The following is a 16,392-nucleotide window of genomic DNA, read 5'->3' on the forward strand; positions in this document are numbered from 1 at the left end:
TTTTTCAGTTTTCTCAAGTCTCACCCCTGCATCAAAATGTATCCTCCATACATGCACATAAAACTCTATTTTGAACACGTCTGGAATGTGCCACTGTTACAGGTGAAGTGAAATTTTCCTTTTGACGTCTTTTCTTAATTTATCATTGTTCAGTGAATGCCCAGCCAAAGTTGTTTCTTCAAAACTGTTGATAATGGTAATCAACTGATCCATATAGGGAAACCGACTTCATATTGGTGCTTGTATTGTTATTACTGTGTAGTGATGAATAAAGACATTGACTGAGGATTTGAACCTGCGACCTCTGGAACACTGCACCGGCACTCTGCCAACTGAGCTACCCAGCCCTATGTTGGTGGTCCAGGCGGTTTTGCCAGAATCATTGAATCCAAAACGCCATTTAGCCAGAGATCGTGCTCAAAGACATGATGCAAGCAACATAAGTTTTAGCAAAAAATGTTTTAAATCACTCAAAGAGGACTGGGCTTTAACTTTGTGAGAGTGATCCCCCATGTTCACGAGTTAACAGTTGAGTGTATTAAAGTTTTGTTAATGGTTTACTGACCAAGCTATGCCTTACTCATTTCATCCTCTTGCTTGCAGTTTATGTTGTAAAACATATATCTTGCGTAATAAAAGCAAGGTTAAAAGTGAGTTACTCTCACATGTGGCCAAAATTAACGTGCCATAATCATATCCTTTCTAGAGGGAATTCATGCCTTCTTATCTATTAAATCCCTCAAAATCATACTCCTTTCTTGTCATCATTAACACCTGCTTGGTGTTTGATGGGTTTCACGTCATCTTGCAATCTCGCTTCTTGGTCTGTTGTGCAGGTGTCGCGGAAACGCAAGGCTCCGGGCTCCGTGATTGGCCAAGTCCTGAATGTGGAAGAGGAGGAGGAGGATTTACCGGCCAGCTTTGGCAAGAAAGTTGCCAGCACCGTGCAGCCCCAGAGGAGGTCAGATTACAGTTCTTTTAAAATCGCTTACCAGTCCCCCCCCCCAAAAAAAAAGAAATTTCAAGCATTTCAAGCATGCTGTTGATTTTTAAAAGGGGTCTTGGCACAGGTGTAACATGACTTTGGTTTAGACTGTTTTCTTAACCTGAGAAAAGAGAAACTGTGTAGTAAAATTCACAGCTGTGTGTCTTGCTGAAACACAGCTTACAGGCCAATGACTTGCAAATGCTGCCGTGTTTTCCAGCAGAAGGGCAAAATGGCACTTTGTGTCACAGTGAGATTTTTTTTTGGGGGGGGGGCACTTTTGTTGATCAATTTTGGGGAAATCTGCATTTGTACTGGCCAGGTTTATTATTAGCTAATGCATGTTTCCCCAGGTGTGTATTTCAGTACCTCAGTTTTACTTTTAATAGGCTGCATGTACATCAACAATAATTCTGAACATAAGACCCTCCTCTAGAGAACAGCGTCTTAGACAAATGGATACCCTTTTTCAGATTCCTTGCCGCCATGAATGGATTTCATATTAATTTCTAACTTTTACTGGTGTCCTTTTACAGGACAACAGCTAAAATACTAGTGCAGTCATATTTTTTGGGGTGAAATGTGTGATTTTGTTCATTCCTCTCAGTTGCCTTGGGGTAGCAGCATTTCTGCAGGCAACTTTTGAACAGTTGCCAAAATTTTTATAGCTCAGTGCAATTTTTTGGAGCCATTTGATACTTTCGGCAGCACAACTTTTTTTCCTGCCAGGTGTTTAGGGTTTTAGCCAAAGATGAAAAATGTTTGCTGTTTTGGGAAGGCAACAAGAACCTTTGGTAGCCTGATCAAAACCATTTGGCTCTGCATTCCTGTGGATGTTAGTACTGACGTGATATACATGTACAAGGGGAAATCTAAGTTTGAACAGTAAGAAAAGATGCAGTAAAGAGGGAAGGACTCGGGTATCAATCTGGGGCAAGTTTGATTGCCAACTGTGTGGTTGGTTGCCAACAGGTGCAATTCCACCATTTAGTCAAGTCATTCCTTGCACTTTCATATGCAGTGCAGGTTCGTCAGAATGACAGCAGACGGACTGCTGTTGATGAAATCACATCCTTGATATCATTTGCAATTTGGCTACTCCTGTCGCCACAATCTGGCATCAGTTTCACATCAGCGGTTCCCTCTTTACCTCACTGCACAACCAGCCATACATCTTCTCCCATGCTGCTGTTCCAGTGAACTTTATCAACGATCCAACTATCCTGAAATTAAGAGAAAATCAGTGACAGGATCGCACAAAAAAATTCTCAAGTCCTTCTTTTCAGGAACTCTGTATTATTTTTGTATTAGAAAGAGCAATTTGAGTTCTGTTGCTACTGAAATGATGTATTATTCAGATTGTCGTCCCGATGAAGACAGACATGATGTGGATAGGAAATGTTGACAGTTTCCATTTATCATACCGTGCAAGATTCTTTTAATTTAAATACCTAAACTGACAGGTACATGTAACTCCCGTGACTTGTGACTCCTTCCGGAACGTTGGGTCACGAATGTGCAGTTATGAACATTGTTATAAGTTGGCCTCAACCTTTGTTATGCAGGCCATCTCTTCCGGTAGAGAAGCAGGCAAACATCTCCTTGTTGAAGAAGGCCGTTTCGGCAGCCGAGGCTTCCACTAGTCCAGCACTCAAGGCACAGATGAAACAACAAGTACCCAAAATGGCCCCCCGGCGCTTCAAGATAATCAGGTACGAAACACGCGGGCCAGGACTGACATGGGCATTTTCGTTACAGCTTTGGCTGGTCAGTATGGCAAGCTAAAAAAACGAAAAGATAATCCTAAGACACCGAATCTGTGATTCGAACACTACCTTAGGAGTCACCTCAAATCTCGTCTGGGGAAAGTAGACTGCGGAAGAGTGTTGAGGCGGAATATTGAGGGTTCCTGGAAAACTGCCCTGCAATCTTCCGAGAATGAAGTTATGAGTATCTGTATTCACCTCCCCCCCCCAATTGTGGTTTTGGCAGGCCATTCAAGGACACCTGTGGTTTTCGGGACAGAAGAGCCACAGACAGAGGACTGCAAATTTAATCGCGCACTCCTTACTGGAGCTTTTTGAAGCTTGGAATGAATACACTTTGACAACATACAAAGCTTCTTTATGTTTTTTACTCTGGCTGGAAAACTATGGTTTTACTTCAGGCAAATGTACCTTTATTTGCATTTAATCTGGCGATAAAGCAAATTTCGAAACCTTGCAATTTTGAACTACAATGGCTTTTAGTTTTGAATTCAGAACTGAATGGATATAACCATGGAGGATATGTTATATGGTACAACAAAGGGCAGAGGTAACAATATAACTAGATGTGTAGAATTTTTATTTCCAACCAACCACCTGATTCAGTCTTCAACACTGAACACAACCACAGAAAAAGTCACAGTGTGTTGAGTGACCCAAGGTCAGTCTCTGGAAATGGCAAACCACCTGAATACTGTCCACCTATTACAAGCCCTCTGGTAATGTGAACAGTCCTTCACAGTAAGCGACCTGCTATGCAGACTCCCCGGACAACTTTTCCTCAATAAATGTAGTGCTGCAGCTGAACTGAACCGAACTGGCCGGTTCAGATGTTCGCCTTCAATATGGCATGGCATTGATAGCGCACGGAGTGCATGCGAGAAAACACGATAAAAAAGCAAACAAAAAATGGATAACAATTTGTGCCTTACCTGTGCCTCACCGGTGCTCGGCACATGAGCGTGTACACACATACTATAAATATACTCTACAAGTACATGTATCTACAGTAAACTTACGATGGCCCCGCATCACGCGATGGTTGTAAAAAGCAAGAGGTGAGAATTCACCAATAACCAACCGAGAACATGCAATGTAGGTCCTACGGCATTTCCGCTGCACAACAATTCATGCTTGATCCAAGGCAACTCCGGAGGGAAAACTGATTTTGCCACGCGGGCAGGTGCAGCATCCCAGCGAGGGCGTTTGACAAGATTTGGTTCACAAAGTGGCCCAAAATACCCTTCATTGACCATGTTTGATCAAAGTAGTTGTGTGAATACATTATAATGGAATTTTGCCAGATCGCTAAGTTCGCAAATCTCAAATTACAAGATGCCGTTATCCGCTCGAAAAAGACTGATGGAAAATCGCCCCTTTGGCCACTAGGGCGCTGTCCTGGGAAAGAATGCTGACTGGATACCAAGGTTCTTCTTCGAATACACTGTACATTGGTTTGGCAGTTGAATCTGTTTTATGAAAAATAACCAAAACACAAAATTCGCTCGAAATTTAATTTGATCTTGTATCCTGTAAAGGAGCAAACCGAGCATGCTGTTTTTTCTGTTCTCACATATCCTGCAATGATTTTTGTTGAGTCAAGCGTGTTCCAAACCCAACCGCTTTTGTTCGGCAAAACACGGTCGGAAATTGTCACACCTCCAACGGTAACTTTCTATCGAATTTTAGCTCCTATACAAACTTTGGAGAAACAGTTTAGAAAAAGATCATGTTCACATCGAAGTTGGTGGTGAATGGGGATGGAGGGGAGATTCATTGCTTGTATTAACGTAACTTACACACGGTAGTACTATATACGGCACGTTCATAGCGTGCTCTTCGATGTCTCCGTGTGCGTTGTATATGTACATATGCGTACATGTGTGTACGTGTCCTAACCCCAACTGAACTGAAGTTCGGCAAATAGTTTCCGAACCTTGTCCGAACCAAACCCAAACCAAACCTAAATAAGTGTACAGCTTCTCGCTGGGAAATTTCGGGCCACTCTGCCCACAATTTTGCCACAATTTATTCCTGGCGAGTTTTGAGATAACTCCTTCCAATTGCTTTGTGTGGTGGAACTGTCCCCCATCGCAATGGGGCATTGTGACTTGAAGCTTGGGGATAGAAGAATTACCATAGCTGACACATTGCTCTGCCTGTGTATGCACTTTCTATCGACGTTGCCACTGTGTCACATGATTTGGGACAATTAAAAGTGATACTCATTAGGATGTGCCTCTAATGTTTACTCCTAAGGAAGGCCTGCAATGTACATGTGTATGTCAAGTTCATTGGTTAACGCTGGTACATGTATATATGACGGGGTGCTTCTCCAGCTATGGATGGTTGCTTGTCTAGCAAGTGAGATTGTGGGATGTGAGATTGTAGCAATTGTGGGTTGATACACAAAAGGAACGTCGAATTAGTTGCCGTTGAAGGGAATTTTGCAAAAGTGCGGACATGGTAGTGCCTCGTGTGATAGCTGTGTGACTGGGTCGCATTATGTCAACCTTTTCCCACAGTGCAGTGAATGCATCGCATGTTTTTTTCCAATCCCTTTTCGTGCAGGTAGTTATAATGCACAGGGCATAAGTGGTAACAGTTGTAATTCAGTCATCCTCAAGTCGAAAATATCATGCAGATCCCAGCGGGGATGAAAGATGGCAAGAATTTGCCTCTGTCACAGCCGTGGTCTTGGTGCTTCTTTTTGTAATTCTTCAAAGCTCGCTCCTTGAATGGAAACTCATCAACTTGTCATTCAGTTGTGATCACTTGATGACACCTCTACTTGGGCTTAATTGTCTGTTCCCCATAAAATGCCATACATTATGTCGTTTTACAGCAGATTGAAATTTGAATGGGCGTTGAATTCAAGGATCCCAGATATTATGAAGTCCATGATAAAGCTGTACTGGTCACTATGTTGCCTACTTACTGGAGGAAATAATATCAGTGCAAAATATATCACATCCTTTTTGGTTTTCTTGTCTTTTTTTCCCTCCATTTTTCTTTGTGACATAAAATTAGGAAGCAGCAACATTTGCCACCCAAGCGGAACCTTCTCCTCAAGGCTGTCCAGGAGGCCAAGGAGAGCACCTCCATCACCAGGCAGCTCCAGGGATCTTTGTCGGGCCCGACGGTCCAGCCTAGAGTCCAGATGGAGATGCCGTCGACGGGACTGGTGTCGCGCTCGCGTCTCCTGGAGCTGACGGAGCGGAACTACGACACACAGGACTTCATGACCGTGTCAGCGGATCCCGCAGATGCAGCGTCTGCGGCGTGGCAGGGGGAGGAGTATTATGCCGATGATGAGGAACAAGGTGAAGAACCTTTCCGTCACATGGGACCGGCTCTCTGAAAATGAGTCCCAAGTTTCCAGAGACACTTTTGAGCCCTTAAGATAATCTTGCACCGTGGAAAATCAGTGGGGCCCCTCAGCGTTTTCACCCCCGCAATGTCAATTTCTCGTCATGATGCCACACCGAGCGATACTTCAAAGAAAAGAGCTGATCTTGCTCTCTCTAACACAAACTGAAATAGAATTACTGGAAGAAAAAAAATGGCCTTGTGACTCCTTGTCACAGAGTGGGTTGGATGCGTGGGAGAGTGGGACTAGAAGATATTTCATTGTAAAGGGGCTTTCATGCAGTGGCTCACGTGGACTGCATCAGACAGATTTTAAGCTAAAACGCACTCACAATTAGTGCCTTTGTGCAGAATTATAAAAGCTTCTCTAATGTCTGGCACCCGCGTTTACACGTATCTAAACAGTCAGGTATCACGGCCTTGATCTGTCACATGTCGAGTTTGCACATGTGCAGAAATACTTCAAATACAACACGTAACATGCTATGTACATGTATTATGAAGCGTCCACCTGTGAGACACGCCAGGCATTGCGTTAGATGCTTGTCAGCTGGTGGATACAACAAAGTACACGTACAGTCAATTCACACTGCTTTTAGATTGACTTCAAATGGTGCGTGTGCTGCCAGAGCATTAGTAAAGTGCTTGTTGTGGTTGTTTTGTTGCTTTGTGTTGGGTGACTGTGTTGTAGTTGGAGAGCAGGCGTCCACTGCTGCAGCACCGGACATTGCTTTATGCATTGGAACAAACATTGAACGCCAATCCTGGAGCTGCAATTAATTTGTTGAGGTCCGTTTGTACATTTCAGAGGAAACCGAGAGTCCAGACTCCAGACAAATCTGCCTGACGACAGAGACCAGTCCCACAGAAGTCCTCTACGTCGTGGATGATGACAAGGGGGTTGCTGAGCCCGTATACAAACCGACCCCTCTGACTTCCCGCCAAAGGTTAGTCTGCACGATAGAGCTATAGCACAGTAGCTAGAGCGTTAGTTAACTCACTGTGAAAAATGAAAGCTCCTGGTCGCAACCACGCTCGTGCATGAACCTATGGAAAACTTGGCTTTTGTATTGCTATTTGCCCATCTGTGTCTATACCCTCAAAGGACGTGCCAAAATCCGAAATGCACAGACAGTAAATGAGTGTCTCTGTTTGCTCAGTGTAAAAAGTGCAAGCATGCATATATGCTCTGCAGATGAATTTGGCTGAGGCTTCTTCGTGCATCATACTTTAGATAGAAAACACGCTTATAGTGTGTGTTTTTCCCGTGCTTGCGATTTGCATTTAGAGTGCATCATTTGGAATTAGTTCCTTCTTACATGAATCTCATTATGTTCTACAAACATACAAAATGTTGCCAACCCAAGCAAGTAAAAATGTCTGCACTCGGGACAACATCCCAGTTTCTTTGCTCTAGGAATGAAGAGTTTGCATTCAAATCAAGCAGTGGAGTTTGCTGCCCGACGGTGTTGTCTTAGGGCAGTGGCTTTGGCATCATAGTGGCTGATTTCATGACACCTTATGTAGTGACTTCAATCTCTCAAACCCACTCATTTTTTATAAAGTGAGACATGCAACGTTACGTCACATTTTCCTCCAGTCGGTTTGCAAGCTGACCCCATACCCTTTGAAGCCAAAGTGAACTCTGTGGCTGCTCAGTATTTGCAATGAAAAACAGGAGTGGATGATGTGTGGAAGCTCCGTATCAACTTTCATCGGTTACAAATGCTGCAAGGGAAAAAGGGAAAAGAAAAGAGTATGACATATTCCAAGTAAAGAAACTTTAATTGTATTATTTCCGAAGTGCTGCTGTCCGAGAGGATTGCACAGACTGTTGATAAACATGTAATGTTCAAATTGTTTTAAAACACTTGCCTTCCTGAATATTCGCAAAGTCTTATTCAAAAACAGCACTTTCTACGTAGTACCGAGTACTGGTGTGAGGTGATTTGCACCAGAAAGTGTGATGCAGATTAATGGAGTACGCACACTTGTTGGTTCACTCGCAGGTTCTCGAGGTAATTCCTTTTACACACAAAATTGTACATGTGATATGTTAAGCTCAACAGCATTGCATATCAGTACTTGTAGATCCCCTTCATTAACTTTGAATGGGATCAATCCCAAACTGACCCGGTAAGGGGTGGGCCTTGAAGTCTTTACGAAGTGGAGGGGTTGGTATCGCACACACCTAGCATATGGGGTGGGGCGGACAAATGTATACTCGCAGTGCTTATTCTCAGACCCTCCAACCTTTCCGATTTGGGCAGAAAATTTCTGCTTTTTTTGTCATTTCCCGCTTTTATGCATAAATTTCCTGAAAAAAAAAAAATCCTGCTGGAGGTCAGCGTTTCCCCCCCCCCCCAAGCGATCAGGGGAACATACCGGTAGTGGTGGCTTGGTTAGCATTGTGATATGCACTTGCAGCTCATACATGCAAAGTTCATTCAGCTGGTTAGCGACATGCTAATTTGTTGGGTGCAATTTCGAAAAGGGGCAAGTTACCAATTTGTTTTCCGTATAAATCTAATTAGGAACCTGCCCAAGTTCAAAATTTGGTAGCACGAATTAGAAATTTGAGCAAACTCTTTGACCTCCAACTCTAATCACATACGCAAACAGAACTGTGCCAGCCATGCCAGCACAGCAGGGTGCGCAAATTTTTTTGTTTAACCCTAACCCCCCAAGGGTTGCTGGCCCTAACCTTCCCCATTCACACAAAGTTAAACACCCATATGGGACTTTGTGCACAGAGGCTGTTGGACTCAGTTTTTCTGAGGTATGCCAAACCCAACGCAAAAGCCAGCTGTTTTGGGCCTACCAGACCTATCCCCACAGAATTAAACATTTTACTACTATTTAATTCTGTGTGGTTAGGGAGGGTTAGGGTTAATACATTATGATAAACAATTGAAGCATGTCTTTTTAACAATCAGAGTCAGTTTTAATATTGTTATTTTTATTATTGACTACAAACTTGTCTATTGTTTGCTTTATTTTTTTACTTTTTTAAGAAATGGCAAAATACTTTGAGGACTTGTGAAAGTTTATTTTCATTCTGTCACTGGTTCCTGCACTGCTCACACTTTAGATGTGTAGTCTAACCATTAATACTGGCGAAGCTTGACTTTTGCAGCATTGATGTCAACAACGGTGCATGTTGTGTCATTGCCTTCAATGGAAATCAGAATAAAAAGACAATGCCAAAAGCAACGGAAAAGAAACAGTACTCGTACCAACCACAGTCCCGCGAAGCGGCGCAAGATGACAAACTTCGCAGTGAATACGCGTAAAACTTTGCAATTGCATGGGCGCCATTTGAGCAAGTGATACGCCTGCGCAATGCACAGTAATGCAAAGGTGCAGGCGCCACGGCAGGCATGTGCACCTGGTGAGCCTGCGCCTAAGCACAACCGTAAACTGCACAGGCTTATCGCTTGCTCAAGTGGTGCCCATTGTAATTACACCCTTTGGGCAGAGTTATCCATCTTGCGCCTTCGGCACTATATGATCTTTGGTATATACCAAGGCATCGGGAGGAATGACTGTGTATCGGACCATTGCGTTTAGGGTAGAGCTACGCTCATTGCAGCACTTGCCCTGGGGCCTTTGTGATTAACCATGGTGTCATTACTGGAAAGTATGCCAGCCCACAGAAACATCGTAAGTCTGCCGAGTCTGTGCGTGACGTTGCCAAATTAACAGCATTAAGGGAACTTTCACAGAAATCAGATGAGATAAATGCTGAGGTGTATGCAACAGAAATCTTAGTAGTGGAACACAATCACGTCAGACTACTGCTACGCAAAATGTTTCCAAACAATTATGTAATAATGCCAAACAAATAGTATCATTGACATTGTGATCAAACAAAAACAAGATGCAAAAGTTCAACATACAAAGGTCTGCCAGAGCTCAGGAGAGGGAAGGAAGCGGAAGTTGCTAGGACCAGTTCCAACGAGCCTCTGTATAAAGTATCAAAGTAGTGATGTGTTATTTTATCATTTTAATGCAAATTCACAGTTTGTGCAGGGTGCGTGAATTCAAAGGAATTCAAATTTTGGAATTCAATTGTTGGGAGGTCTGTATTCTGCCAGTCAGTGAATTATGAAATTAATGTACATGTACCTTTACTTTCTCTCATTTCATTTACTGGTACCAAGACCAGCCCCGATACGTCAAAAATCATTACCTTTTACCCGTTACACCTTTCACCGTCACCAATTAGATCTTACCAGGACCATCATCATCTTTGTGATAAGTCAAAGATAAACATTGAATTCCTGGTAGGGGGGCAGGACACTGCAAATGCTGTTGGGGGGGTGGTCTTAGAAGTTGGCATTTCCCGGGTACGTTGTGTGCACTTTATAGACGGTCCCTAATCAGAACAACATATCCATGCATGCTTAAAGCTCATGAAGTTCCTGAGACATTGGCCTCAGGTATGAGAAGACCCAACTTTTTATTTCTGATTTTGAAATTTCCATGTTAAAACTACCTTACATTCAAATTTTTTCCACCCTGGCAAAGTGAGGCATCGGCAAGACCGGTCAGCCCCAAGTTCATCGTGACTCTGGAGGGCGCCATGCAGTCCAAAGCCAAGACCAAGCAGCGCAAGTCGGCCAGGGTGGCGCCCCGCATTTCCCTCACGCGAACGATTGACAACAGCACCGTGTACTCCAACTACGTGGAAATTCAGCAGCAGCAACAACAGCAGCAACGACAGCAGCAGTTGCAGATGGAAGAGGAAGAAGAAGACCTTGCCCAGCTGCAGCGGGACGAGCTGGCGCTCCAGCAGGAGCTCGCTCTTCAGCAGCGTAAGCAGGAATTGCTGCGGCAGCAGCGGCAGCAGCAACAGCGGCAGCAACCTGTGGAGGACTACATCAGGAGAGAGGACCAGCTGGCATTTGTCACTCAGACACCTCACATGGATCAAGTAGAAGAGATGCAGTTCATAGCTGAAGGTACAACCGGCCAACTGTTACTCCCATGAAATCAAGCGATGTTTGGGCATACCTGGGGGAGGCTGAATAAAGGACCCACGCCATAGTCTCAAAGCTTCAAATCCTAGTTTTTTTTCAGTGTTGTAATCTAGCGAATGGCAAGTCCATTCACGTGTCCTTTCACAAGTCATTTCATAAGATTCGTCACAACAAGATGAAAACAAATGTCTTTTGTCATAGTTTATAGTTTATAGCTTGTTGGTTGACTTGCATCAAGATGGCTTGTAATGGGCATGTTATGGAGTGGACTACAGAAATGAAAAGTACAATACTGCTGAAACTAAATTAAGTATTCAATCATTCAAGTCCCTTAGGCAACTATTGGCATTCACCTCTCTGATGAGGTCCTTCCACGACAATCCAGAGTTTTGTCTTAAAATTGGCACTCTGATGATATTTTTGAATTGGTAGTTTTTCATCTGTTTTCCTTCATTGTGTCTTAGGATCAGAGAAGAGATTCTTCTTATAGTGAACATCAATGAAATTTTCATTTCCACAGCATATTTTTGAGTGTTTGGCTTTCGGTTCACAGTTTAAAAACAGTTTGCTGTCATTCCCACAATAGGCTGATTCACTTGCCTTTTGATTTCATAGACTCATACCAAGAGGGCCCTAGTCCAGCAAAGAAAGAGAAATCTTCCGCGGAGCGGTGTATGTTTTGGCCAGCCTGTAAAAACGGCAGCGACTGTCTGTATGTTCACCCCACAAAACCATGCAGGTGAGTGCAGTATTCTTGGAGTATGGAATTAGTTTTTCGTTGAAATAAACATGGGTACCCTTGTTAAGCCTAACCATGCTGAACCCAACAAGGTTATGCAGGATTTCAATGGTCCCTAGGGGGTTAGGGTTAATTAACTAGGTGCTTCTTTGGAATAATCATGGCTACCCTTGTTAACTGGGTGCTCCATTGAAATAAACATGGCTACCCTTGTTAACTGGATGTTCTATTGAAATAAACATGGGTACCCTTGTTAACTGGGTGCTCCATTGGAATAAACATGGCTACCCTTGTTAACTGGGTGCTCCATTGGAATAAACATGGCTACCCTTGTTAACTGGGTGCTCCATTGGAATAGGCACGGCTACCCTTGTTAACTGGATGTTCTATTGAAATAAACATGGGTACCCTTGTTAACTGGGTGCTCCATTGAAATAAACATGGGTACCCTTGTTAACTGGGTGCTCCATTGGAATAAACATGGGTACCCTTGTTAATTGGGTGCTCCATTGGAATAAACATGGCTACCCTTGTTAACTGGGTGCTCCATTGGAATAGGCACGGCTACCCTTGTTAACTGGATGTTCTATTGAAATAAACATGGGTACCCTTGTTAACTGGGTGCTCCATTGGAATAAACATGGCTACCCTTGTTAACTGGGTTCTCCATTGGAATAAACATGGCTACCCTTGTTAACTGGGTGCTCCATTGGAATAGGCACGGCTACCCTTGTTAACTGGGTGCTCCATTGGAATAAACATGGCTACCCTTGTTAACTGGGTGCTCCATTGGAATAAACATGGCTACCCTTGTTAACTGGGTGCTCCATTGGAATAAACATGGCTACCCTTGTTAATTGGGTGCTCCATTGGAATAAACATGGCTACCCTTGTTAACTGGGTGCTCCATTGGAATAAACATGGCTACCCTTGTTAAGTGGGTGCTCCATTGGAATAAACATGGCTACCCTTGTTAATTGGGTGCTCCATTGGAATAAACATGGCTACCCTTGTTAATTGGGTGCTCCATTGGAATAAACATGGCTACCCTTGTTAATTGGGTGCTCCATTGAAAGAAATGTGGGTACCCTTGCTAAGTGAGTTTTTAAATTGCACATATCCAATGCTATTTGGAACAGAAAATAGTCAAGTAAGAAGCACTTTGTCAACTAAACCAGTAAAAATAACCATGTTGAAGTAAAACTGGTAAACTCTCTCTTGGTTTCCTGTACATGTTGGAACAGCTTTAGTGCATTCAGAATCTTTGAGCCAAGGCATAGAGATGAATTATTCCAAGAGAGATTATTCCACTAATTGTCCAGCGAGACACGGGTTACCTGGCTGGCTAGCATGGGTTGTCAAAATAGTGCACAACTTGTATCGTGCACAGGATCTGCGCAACAGCGTTGTCGCACACCTGTGTAATATTTCAAAAGGATTCATGAAATGTGGCACACCTATGGAAAGTATTTTAAAACCTCGTTGACATTGGATGTGTGAATGAATAATCCATAGCTCTGCCAGCCGTTTCAAAAGAAAAGTTAAGTCAAATCTGTTTAAGTACTCGGTTCTCGCAAATCTCGAAGTTTCCCTTCCGTGAGTCTGAGTTACCTGTTTTAAAGCTGAGAACTTCTAGTAGCAGTCAGTCTTCTGTTGTAAAATCTTCCATTCATTATGTGCTGCGCCTTCCCTCACACAAAGGATTTGCATCAAAGTTTTGCCATTGGAGGTTAACTCCCTGAAATGTTTTAAAATATTTTTTGGCAAATAACAGAACAACGTTACGGCATAAAGGGAATTGAGACCGCTGCATATAAAGTTATTGGTTTTTCTGGAGACTTCTAGAGTAAACGATAATCGAATATGAATTGTAAACTGGTGATCACTGCTCTGACAATTTTGATATTCAGACAGCATATACTAGAAATGAAAGACTAGCTGGTTGCAAAGTCATCCCCGTCAGGTTTGCCGAGGATAAGAAGTCAATGTATAACTGGAAAGCTTACAGACGTTCTTCTTTAACCCTAACCGTGCTGAACCCAACAAGATTATGCAGGATTTCAATGGTCCCTAGGGGGCTAGATGATACCAAGCTTTTTGCTTGTAAACATGTAGGTTAGATACAAACTCTTTAAGGTGGAATAACTTTTTTTTTACGAGAAAACCTTGTATGGAGGCACACTGAACCACTGCCGGAGACATACACTGTACCTTGTATGGTACGTAAACACTCAAAGCTGCTGTGAAAATCTAGGCTTTCTGAAGTTGCCAAAAAGTATGCCCACCCGTTAAAACCTACGGCAGGTTTGCAGATTGTTCTTTGAGAGTTAAAGGTGTACAAAGCTACAATCAAGTGTTCTATTTCATGTAGGGCAAAGATAGGTTTTGTTGTTTTATGTCAGTATTTTTGTGCTCGCTTATCCCGTCCTCTGTTTGCTATTTATTGGACAAAGCCAGTGTAAATGAGTTATTTCCCACAAGCATAAAAATTGCCCTCAGAAAAATCCACTTTTGACTGCCTGACAACCAAAGGGATTTGCTTTGCCACATTAATGTTGACCTGTGGATCATGTTCTCTCCAGCAACTTCCCGCGTTTTGTTTTTTCCTATCAGCCAGGAATTATTTGGAGCCACTGTAATCCAAATTCCATTTTCAGGGGCTTTCCTCGTCCTGTGATGGCACGGTAAGGATTTCTAGGCCAAGCCGAGTCCCCGATAGCTGTATTGTGGAAAACACTGGGGGAAGAGAAGAAGTAGCAATATGATACAGCTATGCAAGTGATTTCCTCATTGGCCCGTGGGGTAACATGTAGATGGGAGAGTGGAGACCATGCATTAATTAGCCTGCTTCTGGACGAGAGTCATCCTGCATGCCCAGCAAAGTCTCAAAACAATTCCTCTGAAATCGTGGTACAGCTGCTTTGCTTATTAATCAGTTGCCAGAAGAAACGAGACGGAAACAACATATTTGCGTATGTAGTGGTTTATTGGGGAAGGTGATGATGGCATTCATGCCATCGGTCCATCTTCAGGCTCTCCAGTTCCATGGATATGTGTACATTTATGATTGCATGTGGTAAACAAGAACCCCCATTCAATCAAACCATGTGAAAGCAGGTCCCTTATAGGAATCTTCAAAATCTGTCGCCTAATGATTGAGAGGCGTGAAGCTTTCCTCAGGTCAGCTGTTTCCTTCGTGTACAGCACATGTGTATATGGGGACGTGCGGCCCAGTGGTTAGGGTTTGCAGCTTCTGATCATAGAGTTAGGGGGGGTTCGAATCCTGGCTGGTGATTACATGTCGCAACCTGAGGCTAGTCAATTTATCCCCACATACTTTGCTTCAACCCGGAATTCATGGGTACCTGTTAGGGCAGGTACAGTGCGGTATAAATTGGATCTGAAATGGCAGCATTGGGCTACGTACATGTACATGTATGGTATATTCCCTAGGGAGCTGAGATGGTTTCAGGAACATTCAGACGATACGCCCGATGGGCAGCAACGATGAAATATTTATCTTATAAATATAACATACCTATTGGCATCTCCATGAATGAAAGATACTGTTTGATACTGTGAATCTTTGAAATGCTGGACATGATATTTTACTGTTATTTTTATGTTACCACAATTTGAAATAGTGGAATCTGTACACAAATTTGATGCAGCCATGATTTTTTTCTAAATTCCCAGTTGCAAATTTGTAATAAGACCTCCATGAATTTGCATCATGTCATGATGAAAACAGGAAACCAAAACCCAAGAGTTTAGTGCCAGGTGGAACTTTATTTGTCCATTGAGTTTGGCTTTCAAAGTGATACAAGAAGCAAGTCTGGAATTCCCTGGTAATAAACATGCACATTAAAGGAGATATGTCATTTATTAGAGTATACCACAGTTAGTTTGAGCCAGCAGCAAAAACTACTGGCTACAAAATCTGAATGTAGACGGGGACCGACCCAACGTCCCTCAATTCAATTTGTGCTCTCAACTTCGATCCATCCAGGGCCCAACTAGTCACTCACCAATTGCCTTGGTCACTTCTTCATGAAAAAACACTGAATACTGACAAATTCCAAGAGTTTAGTGCCAGGTGGAACTTTATTTGTCCATTGAGTTTGGCTTTCAAAGTGATACAAGAAGCAAGTCTGGAATTCCCTGGTAATAAACATGCACATTAAAGGAGATATGTCATTTATTAGAGTATACCACAATTAGTTTAAGCCAGCAGCAAAAACTACTGGCTACAAAATCTGAATGTAGACGGGGACAGGCCCAACGTCCCTCAATTCAATTTGTGCTCTCAACTTCGATCCAGGGCCCGACTAGTCACTCACCAATTGCCTTGGTCACTTCTCCATGAAAAAAACACTGAACACTGACATTTTGAGACTTTAAATCTACCATTTTGCATGCCTATCTCCCGATTATTAAACTGAGAGACTGGAGACTGAAGAGGACTGTTGTCTGCCAGAAGTAGGGCAGCGTTCCTGACCCTCCTTGTTACCCCCTATCGCTTGATCAATAGTCCATTAGTGGCGGTGTTCA

At 43.0% G+C, this 16,392-nt stretch overlaps 1 protein-coding gene across 1 annotated transcript in view; it reads left to right on the forward strand.

Moving 5' to 3' along the window:
* Positions 1-16,392, forward strand: part of zc3h14 (zinc finger CCCH-type containing 14) — a 40,643-nt gene that overhangs the window by 3,330 nt on the left and 20,921 nt on the right. Inside the window, exons 5-10 of the mRNA XM_022238311.2 lie at positions 837-961; positions 2,551-2,697; positions 5,782-6,074; positions 6,929-7,067; positions 10,651-11,084; positions 11,718-11,841. Of these exons, the coding sequence (XP_022094003.2) occupies positions 837-961; positions 2,551-2,697; positions 5,782-6,074; positions 6,929-7,067; positions 10,651-11,084; positions 11,718-11,841 (1,262 nt within the window). The remainder of the gene's footprint in view (positions 1-836; positions 962-2,550; positions 2,698-5,781; positions 6,075-6,928; positions 7,068-10,650; positions 11,085-11,717; positions 11,842-16,392) is intronic.

Source organism: Acanthaster planci, linkage group LG01, assembly GCF_054643075.1.
Source record: "Acanthaster planci isolate LZ-2023a linkage group LG01, COTS_SCS, whole genome shotgun sequence".
NCBI classification, from domain to species: Eukaryota; Metazoa; Echinodermata; class Asteroidea; order Valvatida; family Acanthasteridae; genus Acanthaster; species Acanthaster planci.